Below are 14,897 nucleotides of genomic sequence, written 5' to 3'. Positions count from 1 at the left end.
TGTATCATCGGCAAACAAAACGAAATTGGCATCTGGTAATGTTACTGATGAAAGGTCATCGATATACACAAGAAAAAAGTAAGGGCAACAAAATGGAACCTTGTGGGGGCCCCGCATGTAATTAGTTCCCAGTTTGATGATGCCTAATGGCATGATACATGTATCTTTCCTAAGAACACCTTTTGTTTCCTGCCAGAGATATAAGCTTTCAAGCATTTTGCAGCATTACCTATTCCACTATAATATTCTAATTTACTTGAAAGGATATTGTGATTTACACAATCAAATGCCTTTGACAGATCAGAAAATATACCAGTTGCCTGCAATTTTTTATCTAATGAATTAAGCACATTTTCACTGTAAGTGCAGATAGCCTTCTCAATATCAGACCCCTTTAGAAATCCGAACTGTGACTTTGATAGTATGTTATTTGAGATAAGATGGTTAAAAAGCTGACTGTACATTACTTTTTCTAAAATTTTTGAGAATGCTGGCAAAAGTGAAATTGGACAGAAATTTGATGCTATTTCTTTATCTCCCTTCTTAAACGGTGGCTTAATTTCAGCATATTTCAACCATTCAGGAAATATTCCACTGATAAATGACTGATTAAACAGATAGCTTAATATGTTACTTAACTCAGAATCACATTCTTTAATTAGCTTTGTTGATATTTCATCATACCCACTAGATGTTTTGGATTTAAAGATTTTATGATGGACATTATTTCTGCTGGGGTAGTGAGGGTCAAATTCATGTTATGGAAGTTACTTGAAATGTCTGGTCTGAGGTATTCCATAGCAGCATCTACAGATCCTGACAACTCCACCTTTTCAGTAACAGTTATAAAATGTTTGTTAAAAAGTTCTGTGACACTATACACACCTGTCACCAATGTATCATTTAGTCTTAATGCTATTTGTCCCTCTTCATGTCTGGTTCTACCGGTCTCCTCCTTCACTATTCCCATATTGTCTTTATTTTGATATCTGATATGACTATGTCCACATTACAGTCTTTAGTATTTTGCAGTATTTCTTGTAATGTGCTATAGCATCAACATTGGAATTGTTTCGGATTGACAGGTTCAGTTTTATTTTTGTTTTACAAGATACCCCTGTTCCTTGAGTAATCGATGGTTTCTTTGTAGACTCTTCTCTAACCTTGGTAAGTTTTTTGGGAAAACAGTGTTCTAATAAGGTAAGCACTTTATTAGTGAAAGTGTTATATTTTTCATGCCATGAGCACTGTAAACATCAGTCCAGTGCATGTCTCTGAGGAGTGTCCTAAAATAATCAATTTTTGGCTTATTGATTACCCTCTTGAGCTCAGATTTAATAGATTTTATATCCTGTTCAGTATTAACATTTAACAGAAGGAACTGCATGTCATCTGGGAGGCCATTGACTATTGATTTTGTAATATAATTTTGTTCGTTGGACTTTTCTATAAAGATATTATCAATGGCTGTTTGTGAACAATTGGCTACCCTAGTGAGGAACTTTACAGTGGGAATTAAGTTGAATGATAGTGTTACTAACTCATATAAGTTCTTATTGGGAGAGTCTTTAAGAAAATCTACATTGAAATCACAAGCAACCACTATTTCTTTGTTTTTGGTTGTTAAATGGGCCAGTACATCTTCAAGGTGGTTTATGAACAGATTTAAGTTACCTGCAGGTGCTCGATATACACTTAATATTATGAAGGATTATTTGTGAAATTCTACTTCTGTTGCACATGCTTCCATATGCTGTTCTAGGCAAAACTTATGAACGTCTGTGTTCTTAAATTTATGACAGTTCCTGATGAATGTGGCCACTCCTCCTTTCTGATTTACAAAAGTGCGATGCTAACCTAAGCCCTGTAACACTTAAAAGTTCTATACCAGTGGTCACATGATGATCAGAGAGGCAGATTATGTCAGCTGGTTTTGAAGACTCTTAATTCATCTATGCAGATAATTAATTCATTAATTTTATTTCTCATTCCTCGAATATTTTGATGCAATAAAGATAGCTGACATTTTACATTGAGTTAAAATCTGCTGACTGTTGAAAATTCTTAACCAATAGCTGTTTATGCTGATGTAATTAGCTAGAATTATGTTTTTTGGTTTCTTTCTCAAACTGAAGGTTAATCTCAGTCCTAACCTCTCTTAAAATTTGGTTTCTTTCTGTCATCGCTACCCTAAAAAAGTGTCTTTTCTGAAGCCTATAACCACTGGTATTTTATGACTCATGACAGTGCATCCCCCCTTTAACTTTCCTGCTATTTTCCCAGTTAGTTTGCCTTTTCCCTTCCTGTTGAGGTGAAGGCCATGCCTAGTATAATCCCACCTATTGAGAGAATCAACAGTAACCACACCAATGTGTGACCCCGCACCAAACATAAGAAGCTGTTCCAACTCCAAATTAACTCTCTTGGCAGAAGAGTTCAAATGAGGCCGGTCATGGCTCCAAAGAATAGATACAAACTCAACACTAGTATGCTTCGATGCTGATGCAATTTTTGCCAGGTCACATGCTATACTGTACTCAGGATCTCTGTCAATACTATTACCTGGCCCACCCGCTATAACCACCGTGTCTTCCTTAGTGAAATCTTTGCAAAGTTATCCTAAATCCTCTGTCGCCTGCTCAAGACCAGCACTAGGTTTAAAAATATTGGTGACTTGGTATTCTGATCCTAGTTCATCGTGCAGAAGATGGCCAACACCTCTGCCATGGGAACTACTAACAACACTTTCTTTTTCTTTACTGATTTCCGTACATTCTTACTTTTCAGTTTGATGCTGAAAGTTTGTTGTGCCCTGTCTAAACATGCAACTGCTTGAGGCTCACCAGCTTCTAACTGAAGCAACAGGTCAAATCTGTTTTGCTCATTCACCACGAAACTCTCAGGCAAAGTTCTAGGCCTCTTTCTCCTGTTGCCTGTTGCCATTTCCCACCTCTCTTTACTCTTCTCGCTCCTTAACCTGTCAAGATCTCCCCTGGCCTTGTCTAACTCAGCCTGAAGGGCATCAATTTTCCCCTCCTGTTCTAGTATCTTCCTATCTTTACTACAAATCCTACAAAACCACTGATGAGTCTCATTTACTTCCCCTATTCCCACACCACTACAGTCACCCACATCGAAAAAACTACAGCACCCATCTCACCAAAGCCCCGACCTAACAATTCTACCACAAGTCAAGCACTTTTCACTCATGATAAATGTAATAGTTTATTAAGAATAAGTCAGTTAAATTGCAGATAACCACGAAAATATGGTTCACAGATTTGGCCTTTACACAACTATGTGTAAACAAAAACAACAGTGCAAAGCTTCTGAAACAACAAAACTTTACACTACTTTCCGGAAATGCTAGTTAAATAATGAAGAGGTACGCTACAGTTAAATCGCTGGAGAGAGCAAAGAACAACTAAATGAAATTCTATAGATTTGCTGCGCTAAACGTAAACAGAAAATACCACTGTACAATCTTTTCGCATTATCTGCTATATTACGTTAAGAAAAATGAAACCTTTAATGGTACACTTAAAAGGCACACTAGTACACCTATTTACCACGTAATCAGTAGTAAAATATATGTTTTATAATCTAAAATGGCTTATCTTTACTAGAACACTAAAACTCGCGCAGTCGCCTCGCTGCGGGAGCTCCAGAGCACCTCACATTTTAAAATGTATTAGCCACGTGGTTTGGAAGCAAACAGAACATGTCCACTTCAATTTAATGAAACCTTCTTGTGATCGTGGCTTGATCACAGATGTATGTTGTCTGCAGTATGGTCAGTTTTAAATAGATTAGATAGAGTCCATCCTATCCACTGGAGCATATTTGACTTATCCCATTCCCACCTTTATACTGAGAATGGAGAGCTGCTTTCTCTATTGGTGGCAACCTGACATGATATGACAAGCATCAAAGAGCTGTAATCTGACTACATTTCACTTTCTTGTGTTACTGGTGCTTTCCACTTTCCTAACAACTGTTTAACAACTGTCACTAAACAATGAGGCATTTCGACATTCTTTAGAAATGTATATGACAAAAATCAATGCCTTACACCAAGATTGGAGTAAAAATCCACTTTTGTTTCTGAAGAGACCCATAAATAATTTAGTCTTAAGTGTATTCCAATAGAACGCATAGCAAGTGTAGCTGTACGTATTTTTTAACAGCAATGCTTTAAATGAGCATCACAATTCCATGTTAGTGTATACTGATTGTTTAAAGCAAGAGGACACCCTTGGTTGCTCTGTAGTCTTTCCTACATATGGTCTGTTGTTGAACTTCTAAAGGATTTTTCAGTGTTTACTGCTGACCTATACCTAGCCTGAAAACAACAGAGCATATGAAGAATCATTGAAGATGATATTTCTCATGTATCTGTGTTCCCTTAGTGACCCACTATCACTATAGAAGATTTACACAGCACATAAACTGATCCAAAATATACAGAGATCCACTTCTTCTTCGAGAGAAAATATGTCATTTTACTGAGTATTGGAGCACTAAGGAATTCATGGAAACAAAGAAGCAAATATGGTAGTCAAGAAGGCCTGCAGGAAACACATGTACCATTACCCTGTCAGTGTCATCTTTCCATTGAGTCAGAGAGCCATGCAACTGTGAGGTGGTGAGCAGTTGGCAAAGAGGCATAAAAAACTGAAGTCAGGGAAAGCAGCTGTTCAGCTGTAGTGTACACCATACCAGTCCCTTCTGCAGGACCTAGTCCCTCTGGTGTGTCTCCATACAGGGCCAGCTATGTAGTCAAATGGATTCTTGTAACACAAAACTCTCCAACATATGGTACTTATGGTTTGCATGACACGGTATGCTACTTTGAAGAAAGTGCCTTTTATAGTCTGATGCATGGGTAGCTATAAATGAGGTCTGCATTTTGGGGTTTAGTAGTCAGAATTACTATTAAAATTTTGTATGCCATCAGGACTCCAGCCTAAGTCATTAGTGTGAGGGTTTTAGTATGTCACAGATACTTTCTTTTTAGATCAGTGATCAGCCAGCCACATTTTCCTGATTAAGTTTTTGGTACTTCCTAACATGTAAAGGCCCACTACAACCAGTGGTAGTTGAATGGCCTACTTACATGCCTAAAAACTGATTATGTACATGCACCACATGACTCGATCACTGCAAGTGAACTGGTGGTTTGTTATAGTGTATTGGCGTTGGCAGACATGTTTGCAGGTGACACTATGAGCTCTGATTTGAGGAGTCAGGTTCCAAATAGGAAGTGTCAACTGACAGTCTAGAAAGTTCTCTTGTGTTGCTCAACAACTGTGTTCCCCTGATTACAAAAATCAACTTTGCGTCTGCATGTACTGTTCCTATTCTTTTTGCTGGGAGGGGGGGCAGGGTTATTGATATGCTGGGTGAACAACAAAGTAATATATATTTTTTTCGATATGTTCATTGCTTTTGTTTTGCAGGGTGATGGACTCAATTGAAGAATGCAGTAGATGCAGTGACTCGGCAGTATCAAATGTCAGTGTTTCGTGTGTTGGTGCTCTGCTTGGATCATTGGAGGAATTATGTACTGGAAAGGGGATTACTCATACTTACATGGATCGTATAAACACACTCTACACAGAACTACATCAATGTGATTACAAAGGTATGTCTGAACCCTTTCACCAAATAGGAAGCTCACACTAACATTCATGCCGCATTGAAGAGGGACTGCCTTAACAAATATGACTCAATAATGATCTAACAACTTTTAGCATTGTATCTGATAATAACATAAAAACCTACAATCTAGAGAGTACAGAAGATAAATGTAGTTATACACAGTCAAATAGCGGGTTACTCTTTTAAAAACAATTACTGTTGTTGCTTTCTTTCAGTGTGCCCTCAAAACAGCTAATATTGTAAGTGAAAAGGTTAAATGAAAAGTGGAAGAACAACTAGAATAGAATAACATTTTAAAAGGTGTGAGAAGTTGGATATAAAATAAATCCAACTTTTGAGGTGTTTACTTGTTCTGAATATTAGCAATTGTTCTGCTCATGTGCGATCTATTTTGCTCTAACCCAGAAATTATAAAAGATAAGGATGGTCACTGTTAATTTTGGACTAGTTTATTAAGGTGTTTATTTTGACGGCAAATGGGAAACTTTGCATGGATTAAAATGTCAACCCAGAAAAAAACTGTTGTGCGTATCTTAACTGTAATAGAGCGGTAAAACTTCATTAATGTGCAGAATACCACTGTAAATTACCTAAAAGTAGAAGATTTCTGTATTAGAGATGTTTCAAAATCGAGCAGTGAAGCCCAAGGAATTATTGGTTGAGACTTTGTGCCTGCACCAACCAAAATTCTTCATAGTTTATATGCTTACCATCACAGCCAGGATAACACTTCGCTAGTTGGTGAAATGGTTTCAGGAAGTTTCATGAACCGTGATCCAGGAAACGTGTAAGTTATTTCTTTTATTTCTATTTATAATCACAAAAATTTGTTCTCAGGCTATAGATTTCAGTCTATGGTGGGCATCTTCAGATATGTTTATAACATATCCTGTCATTCTGACTTTATTGTATGTAATTTAAAAAAAAAAAAAAAAAAAAAAAAACCTAACTTGTTTGGTTCTGTAGGAGCAAATCTCCAAGGTCATGGAATGTGTCAGTGCATGAAATTTCAACGTAAAAGTAATAACAGATAAAATAAAATGCTTATAAACCCAAAAAAGACAAGCCATAAGTTTATGTAAACACTGTTAACAAAATAACATAGGAATCAGCTTAATTTTTCAAGGAACTCCTCAACGGAATAAGAGTGACCCATGAGGAAACTCTTCAGCTTCTATTTGAAAGTGCATGGATTACTGCTAAGATTTTTGAATTCTTGTGGTAGCTTCAAATGGATGCAGTGGTATACTGCACACCTTTCTGCAAAAGTGTCAAGGAAGTGCGATCCAAATGCAGATTGGATTTCTGCCTAGTATTAACTGAGAGAAAGCTGCTAATTCTTGGAAATAAGCTGATACTGTTAACAAGAAACAACAGTAAAGAATATACATATTGAGAGGCCAGTGTCAGAATACTCGTACTAGTGAACAGGGGCCGACAAGAGGTTCGCGAACTTACAGCACTTATTGTCCGAACGACCCGTTTCTGAGCCAAAAATATCCTTTGAGAATGGGAAAAGTTATCACAAAATATAATACCATATGAAATAAGCAAATGAAAATAAGCAAAATAGACTACTTTTCATGTCATACTATCACTTACTTCGCATACCGTTCGAATAGTAAAAATGGCAGCGTTAACTCTTTGATCAAGATCCTAAATGTGGGCTTTCCATGACAGTTTACTATCTATCTGAACACCTATAAATTTGAACTGTTCAGTTTCACTAATCATATGCTCAGTCTGTGAAATTAAAATGTTGGGTTTTGTTGAATTGTGTGTTAGAACTGTAAAAACTGAGTCTTATTGTCATTTAGCATTAATTTATTTTCTAGAAGCGATGAACTTATGTCATGAACTGCACTATTGGAAACAGAGACAGTGTTGCACACAACATCAGAGGGGGATATCATTTATATAAATAAAGAAAAGGGGGTCCCAACACTGATCCAAGGGGCCATTTGACTGTGCACCACGCAGACCCCACATCACAGCCATTCTCAACACTGTGAATATTAACCTTTGCTGTCTGTTGTTAAAGTATGATGTGAACCAGTTGGGAGCTACTCCCTGTATTCCGTAATGGTCCAACTTTTGGAGCAATATTTTGTAATCGACACAATCAAATGCCTCAGTTAAATGAAAAATATGCCTAATGTTTGCAACCTTTTGTTTAATCCATCCAGTACCTCACAGAGGAAAGAGAATATAGTGTTTTCAGTTATTAAACCACTTCTGTTGCTGAACTGTACTTTTGATAGCAAATTATATGAAATAAAATGATCAGTTATTCTTACATACACAGCCTTTTCAACAACTTTAGCAAACACTGATAGAAATAGATCTAAAATTATCTACATGATCCGTTTTTCCCTTTTTATAAAGAATCTTTGCTACTGAATGCTTTAATTGTTCATAAAACTGACCATTCTTAAAGGAAAAATTATAAATATGGCTAAGTATAGGGGTAACGTGTGCAGAACAGCACTGTAATTTTCTGCTAGACACCCCAGAGTCCTTAGTTTTCAGTGATTTACTTATTGACGCAATCTCTCCCTTGTCAGTATCACGGAGGAGTATTTCAGACATCAATCTCGGAAAGGCACGATACCCTTAATTCACAATCGGTGCTCAGAAAATGATTGTTAAATACTTTGCAAATATCTGACTTGTCTCTGCAGAAATATTTTTAGGATGAACTGACTTTATATTGTTGAATTTGTGCTGCTGACCAGACACTTCCTTCACAACAGGCCATAAGGTTTTAATTTTTATCTTGTGAATTAGCTATTCTGTTTGCATACCACATACTCTTTGCCTTCCTAATAATGTTTTTGAGCACTTTACAACACTGTTTGTAATGGGCTACTGTAGCTTGATTGTGACTACTTCTAACATTTTGATATAATTTTCACTTCACTCTACGTGATATCCTCAACCAACTAGTCAGTCATGCAGGCTTCCTTTTACTGCTAGTACCCTGTTTAGAACATTCTAATGGAAAGCAGCTTTCAAAGAGCATGAGAAATTGTTAACGAAATCAATATAGAAATGTGTTAACGAAAGCAATATATTTGTCATCTATGTTACCGGCACTGTAAACATCCTGCTACTCTTGTTCCTTAACGAGGTTAAAAAAACTCCCTATTGCCATTGGATTAGCTTTTTTACATAGTTTGTAAATATATGTAACATTTGTTTGAGTATAAAGGCCTTTTAGTGCTAAAATTTGTGCATCATGGTTTGAAAGGCCAGTCATGCTTTTACTAACAGAATGGCCATCTGGTAATTAAGAATAAATAAAAATATTGTCTATGGCTGTGCTACTGTTCCCCTGCACCCTAGTTGGCAAAAAACACAGCCTGCATCAGACCATATGAGTTGTAAAAAAGTTTGTGTCAGGAAGGGGGGATATAATCATTACATCCAACTTCTAGCACCAATTTTAAAAGAGTACATTGTTTGGGGATGGGAAGAGGAACTTCTGACACCAGTTGTTAATGTATAGAATGGGAGGGAAGGGGGAAGAAGGTTGTTAAATACACCTCGTGGTGGCAGTGTGCAGGAGGTCGAGTGGCCAGGATGTGATAGTGAGCATCCAGGGCTGCCGTTAAATGACAAAACAGGAAATTAAGTACAATGAAGGTGCACCTAGGGTCGGAATTTAGCAGGTTCAGGCCAGTCTAGGAGGTCAAACGATTAAATGAAATGGGCAGTGGAAGGGGAAAGGGTTCATGTTGACTTAGATTGGTGGCCGCAAGACACAAACATGATCGATATCCCGTGCACGCTATTGGCTGAAACTAATTGCGTGAATTTGCTAGTAGTTTCAGCAGAGTGCTCAGGGTGTTTCCTATCAGCTTTAACTGGACAGAACTGCCTCAGTTTCGAAAGACAAGCGTCTTGTGTCATATAGACATGGTGTGAATTACTCTGGGAGAAAACTTGCAAAGATTCCACTGGGCCTTTGAAATAAATTTATTAAACTAATGCCCTAAAATATTCCTTGACTGGCTGCCATCCTGTACAGAGTTTAGGAGATCTTCCAACATCTTTTTTCTTGCACAATCACATACAAAACTAATATTGAAGTCACCAAACATGACTAATTTTTGGCACTTCTACAAAGTGAACTAGGAACCCCCTCCAGCTTGAGCAGAAATGCTCTTAAGTCTTGGGGTCTTATAATCAACAATAATTAGAAGTTTGGATTCACTAAAGTCAACTGCCTGTGCACAACATTCAAATACCTGTTCAGTACAGTGTCATGATATGCCCACAGATTCAAATGGAATACTGTTTTTTATGTACATGGCCACTTCCCCACTCCTCAAAGAACTCCTTGAAAAGCAGCCAGCTAATCTGTATCCAGGTAAAGGAAGCCTCTCGCCATATAGCCGGTTATGCTGAGTCGCAATGGGCACAACACAAAGGCTCTCACAATTAAAGCTTTTGGCCATTAAGGCCTAACTGCAGATGTGATGACCACAGGTAGCTAGGCTGTATGGAAGGGACTTCTTGGTATGGAACAGGTGTCAGCTGTTGAAGTGGATGTAGTACTGGTGGTTATTAGGTTTGTTATGAATGGAGGTACTGATGTAGTCATCTTTGAGGTGGGGTCAACAATTTTGGGGGGGGGGGGGGGGGGTGCCTTGTTGGACTGAGTAGGACCAGGTGAAGCAAATGGGGGAGAAGTTGTTGAGGTACTGGAGGAATGTGGATAGGGTGTCCTCGCCTTTGATTCTTGTTCCAAAGATGTCCTCGGTGAATCTAAACCTTGTGAGGGGTTTGGAATCCTGGGTTTTTAGGAGGTATTCCTGTAGATGCCCATGAATAGGTTGACATACGTTGGTGCCATGTGGGTGCCCATAGCCTTATTCCAGATTTGCTTGTACGTAATGCCTTAACAATAGTGGCAGGGCACCACGTGGTAAAGATGCAGGAACTGTGAAGAGTTGGTGGAGGAAATAGTTGGTATCTTTTACATAGGAGGGTAGATTCCAGGTAATAGGTTAAGGTGTTGATCTACAAGAGCAGAGATTCTCTCAGTGGGGGCACAGTAACTTGACACAATGAGGCGTCCTGGGTGGTTTGGTTTATGGACTTTAGGAAGCATGTAGAAGGTAAAAGTGTGGGGAGTGGTAGGGGTGAGTAGAGAGATTGACTCTAGGGAGACATTCTGGGATGGGCTTAAGGATTTGAGTAGTGACTGGAGATCCTGCTGGATTACTGGAATGAGGTCACTGTGGCAAGGTTCGTAGGTGGAAGAACCTTACAGCTTGTGGAGTCCTTCTGCCAGATAATCCTATCATTTCAAAATACAACAGTGGTGGAGACTTTTTTTTCCACAGGTAGGGTTATAATGTCGAGATCAGTTTTTAGATGGTGGACTGTGGTTTGTTCTGCAGATTTCCAGTCACTACTCAAATCCTTAGGCTTTACCACGAGAGTTGAGCTCATAATAATTTTCAGGGTTAGGAGAAGGATTTTGATTGTTCTTAATAGTAATACTGGTTGTTAATGTTGTCCAACAGAGTGGGTGCAGATACTAGTTTTCATGAAATTGCCGTGTACATTAGAGATTTCTCACTCTGTTGGCTTAAACTGGTGTACATCATGCAACATAAATCTGAAACGTTTACCACTCATTTGTGATTTACTTGATTGATAAATGGGGTGCTTCTTATTATTTAGTAAACGCTGAAGCACTTAACTCATTGTTAAGCATTCACAGTTCCTATCAAAATGGTAAATCTGCAGTGATATTTACATGAGTATAATGGTTCTGCCAGTAATAGAAGAATAAATTTCAGTAAGACGAATACGAAACCCTAGACAAGCTACATATTACTTTTCCAGATATTTTTAATTCTTTGTTTGGTGAAAGTGTGTCCGAACATCATGCCTGTAACAAAAGTTTTGCATTATGGGTTCCCCAGAAACTGAGTAATCAATGCAAAATATAGAGAATGGCTGTCGCACAGACATGTTCAACACAGTATTGTGCATGGAAGTGCCTTTCCTGCTCATATTGTTACAGGTAAATGAAACATGAGAATCTCACTTCTCCGCAAGACCAAGCAGCACCACCTCATATCACCCCAGAGATTGATCACCAGTCACTCAGTTCATATCATCCCTCATCACCTAAAAAATTCAAGAAATCAAACAAACTGTATTAACGTCAAAACTGATTTTTGGGATTGTTAGAGTGTTCTCTTATTGGATTTCTGCGTCTTCATCCACATGAATACTCCGCAAGCCATCGTATGGCACATTGTGGAGGGTAACCTGTACCACTACTAGTCATTTCCTTTTATGTTCCACTCAGAAATAGAGTGGCTGTAGACTTGTTTGGCGGTCAGCTTCAAATGCCAGTTCTCTAAGTTTTCTCATTAGCTATCCTCGAAAAGGATGTAGCCTTTCCTCCAATGGATTCCCATTTGAGTTCCCGAAACGTCTCCATAACTATTATTTGTTGTTTGAACCTGCTGGTGCCAAATGCAGCAGTCTGCCTCTAAATTGCTTGGTACGGATCCCAAACACTCGAACTGTTCTCAAGAATAGGTCACACTAGCATCCTGAATGTTATCTCCTTTACAGGTGAATCACCCTTCTCTAAAATTCTCCCGATAAACCAAAGTTGACCGTGCTCATTCCATTTCACATCACTTTGCAATGTTATGCTCAGATATTTAAATGATGGGACTGGGTCAAGGGGTACACTACTGATGCCTTATCCAAACATTATGCGTTTATTTTTCTTACTCATCTGCATTAACTTGCATTTTTTACATTTAGAGGTAGATGCTATTTGCCACACCAACTAGAAATTTTGTCTAAGTCATCTTCTATCTTCCTACAGTCACTCACTTTGACACCTTTCCAGACACCACAACATCATCAGCAAACAACCATAGATTTCTGCTCACCCTTTGCGCCAAATCATTCATGTATACAGAGAACAACAACAGTCCTGTCACAGATCTATGGGAGACTCCTGACAATACCTTTGTCTCGAACACTCGCTGTTGTGGGCACATACTGGGCTCCATACCTTAAAAAGTCTTCAAACCACTCACACTTATGTGAACCTATTCTATATGCTTATACCTTCGTTAACAGCATCCAATGGGACACCATGCCAGAAGACATGACAATGAATGCAGATTGATGTAGAGACACCCAAGAAATCTACTCTGAATCACACCATGGAGAGATGGGCTTCATGACAAGCTTTACTAAAAGAAGGGGTAATTTTGATAGATTATCGAGGCATCAAGGAATAGGTAACATTGTAATGGAGGGAAGTGTAAGAGAATAAAAATTGTAAAGGAAGACCAAAACTAAAAAGTACTGAGCAGGTTAAACTGGATGTAGAGTGTAGTAATTATCCAGATATGAAAAGACTTGAGAAAGATACACTAGAGTAGCAAGATACATCAGACTACCGGTACTATTGGAATGATGATGATAACATTATCAACCACCACATCAATAATGACAACCAAGCTGTGATAATTCAAAATCATAGACATGGAACGCTTTCTTATGAAATGGTGTTTATTCACAACAGTATATACTTTCTTATTTGTTGCAACCAGAGAGTTGCTGCACAGTTTCAGTGCAAAGTTTTGGATCATCCAACATATAGTCTTGCCTTGCTTGGACCTTGCTCCTAATGAATTTCATCTTCTCATCAAAGTCAAACAGTTCTCAGGCAGGGAACCTTTCAGAAGTGGTGCCAACATGAAGAATACTGTGAGGAACTGACTTAATGGATTAAAGACAGCTAATAACGACATGGAAATTCTAAATCTGATGGTAGGAATTTGATGTGCCTAAATAATTTATATGATAATGTAGAGAAATGAAGAAAGCTTCAGTTTTGTATGTGATTTATTTTTTGATAAAAATATGTTTCTTGAATTTATTAAATCCGGATTGACATTACTTCCTGTATAATACTCATAGGTGATACTAAACCTGCATTATACAGGAAAATCTACATACAAGCTTTAAAAAATGAATATAGCTAGGAACACTTTCATCTTAAAATTTAATTTTGTTTTACATTTTAACTGACATACATTGTACATGTTTATATGTTATGTAGTTAATGTAATCATCTACTAGATTGTGGAAAACTTACTCAGAATTTGAGCTATACTTCGTGATGAAAGTTAGCAACAATGCCCGAAATATTAGTTTTGTAACTCATTCTAGCGCTGAGAAGAAAAATGTTAATTACAGTGATTGGTTATTGCTAGTTGTGGTAGGATGCATAGTTTACTCACATAGTTAAGTCACTATTAGAGGAAATCAAGATAACTGAATTTACTGTGTGTCCCAGTTCCAATGAGTGGAGTCAACACATTGGAGGTAATGAGTCAAACCACAGGGTGATAACTGTTGTGTCTGTTAATGGCGAATAACGTATAACGGCAGGTGTGCATAGGCAAGAAGTTTATTCCACAGCAAGGGAAAACCAAAAACAGAATAATACAATATTACAACGACTGGGCTTAGAGCAGACACAGGGATGGTGATCAGCAGAGTCTGTGGGTGAAATCGAGCTTGGAGTGCTGTGAAGCAGGGTCCCTTAATGAGAATGAGATTTTCAATCTGCAAGGAATGTGCGCTGATATGAAACTTCCTGGCAGATTAAAACTGTGTGCCGGACCGACACTCGAAATAGGGACCTTTGTCTTACGCGGGCAAGTGCTCTACCCTCTGAGCTAACCAAGCACGACTCACACCCTTCCTCACAGCTTTACTTCTGCCAGTACCTCATCTCCTACCCGCAAATTTGAGTGCACCCTGTCCCAAGGGTGATCCAGGACTGCCCAACGAGAAACCCAGCATGTCAGTGCAACATGGTTCTGCAAACAGTGCCTGCAAGCACACGCTAAAACATTCAGTGTCACAATCGATTGCCGGCCAGTAGATATGACATTGCACTAATGCCTTCATATGATTCATACCCAAGTTTGATGCATGCAGTAAGTGAAGTATGCATGGGTTCAAAAGCGGCAGGACAACCTCTGGAAGGATTTCTCCTCTGTGGCAAGTACGAGGACCCCCTGACAACTTTAAAACAGTCATGTAGGAGAAAGTGCGTATGCCATGCTGGATCCATACTTCAAGAGATGCATTCCGGCCTGTCCATTTGGACTGCCGAAACAATTTTGTGGAAAAGCGTGTCTGTAGCCATTACAGCTGCAACACCTCTTGCT

General features: G+C 38.4%; 1 protein-coding gene across 1 annotated transcript in view; it reads left to right on the top strand.

Moving 5' to 3' along the window:
- The window catches only part of LOC126335351 (brefeldin A-inhibited guanine nucleotide-exchange protein 3), a 295,547-nt gene that overhangs the window by 87,865 nt on the left and 192,785 nt on the right, over positions 1-14,897 (top strand). Inside the window, exon 10 of the mRNA XM_049998536.1 lies at positions 5,460-5,644. Within this exon, the coding sequence (XP_049854493.1) occupies positions 5,460-5,644 (185 nt within the window). The remainder of the gene's footprint in view (positions 1-5,459; positions 5,645-14,897) is intronic.

The sequence above is a fragment of the Schistocerca gregaria genome, chromosome 2 (assembly GCF_023897955.1).
Source record: "Schistocerca gregaria isolate iqSchGreg1 chromosome 2, iqSchGreg1.2, whole genome shotgun sequence".
Classification (NCBI taxonomy): domain Eukaryota; kingdom Metazoa; phylum Arthropoda; class Insecta; order Orthoptera; family Acrididae; genus Schistocerca; species Schistocerca gregaria.
Note: the sequence above shows the minus strand (reverse complement) of the source record. Positions and strands in the feature narration are given on the sequence as shown.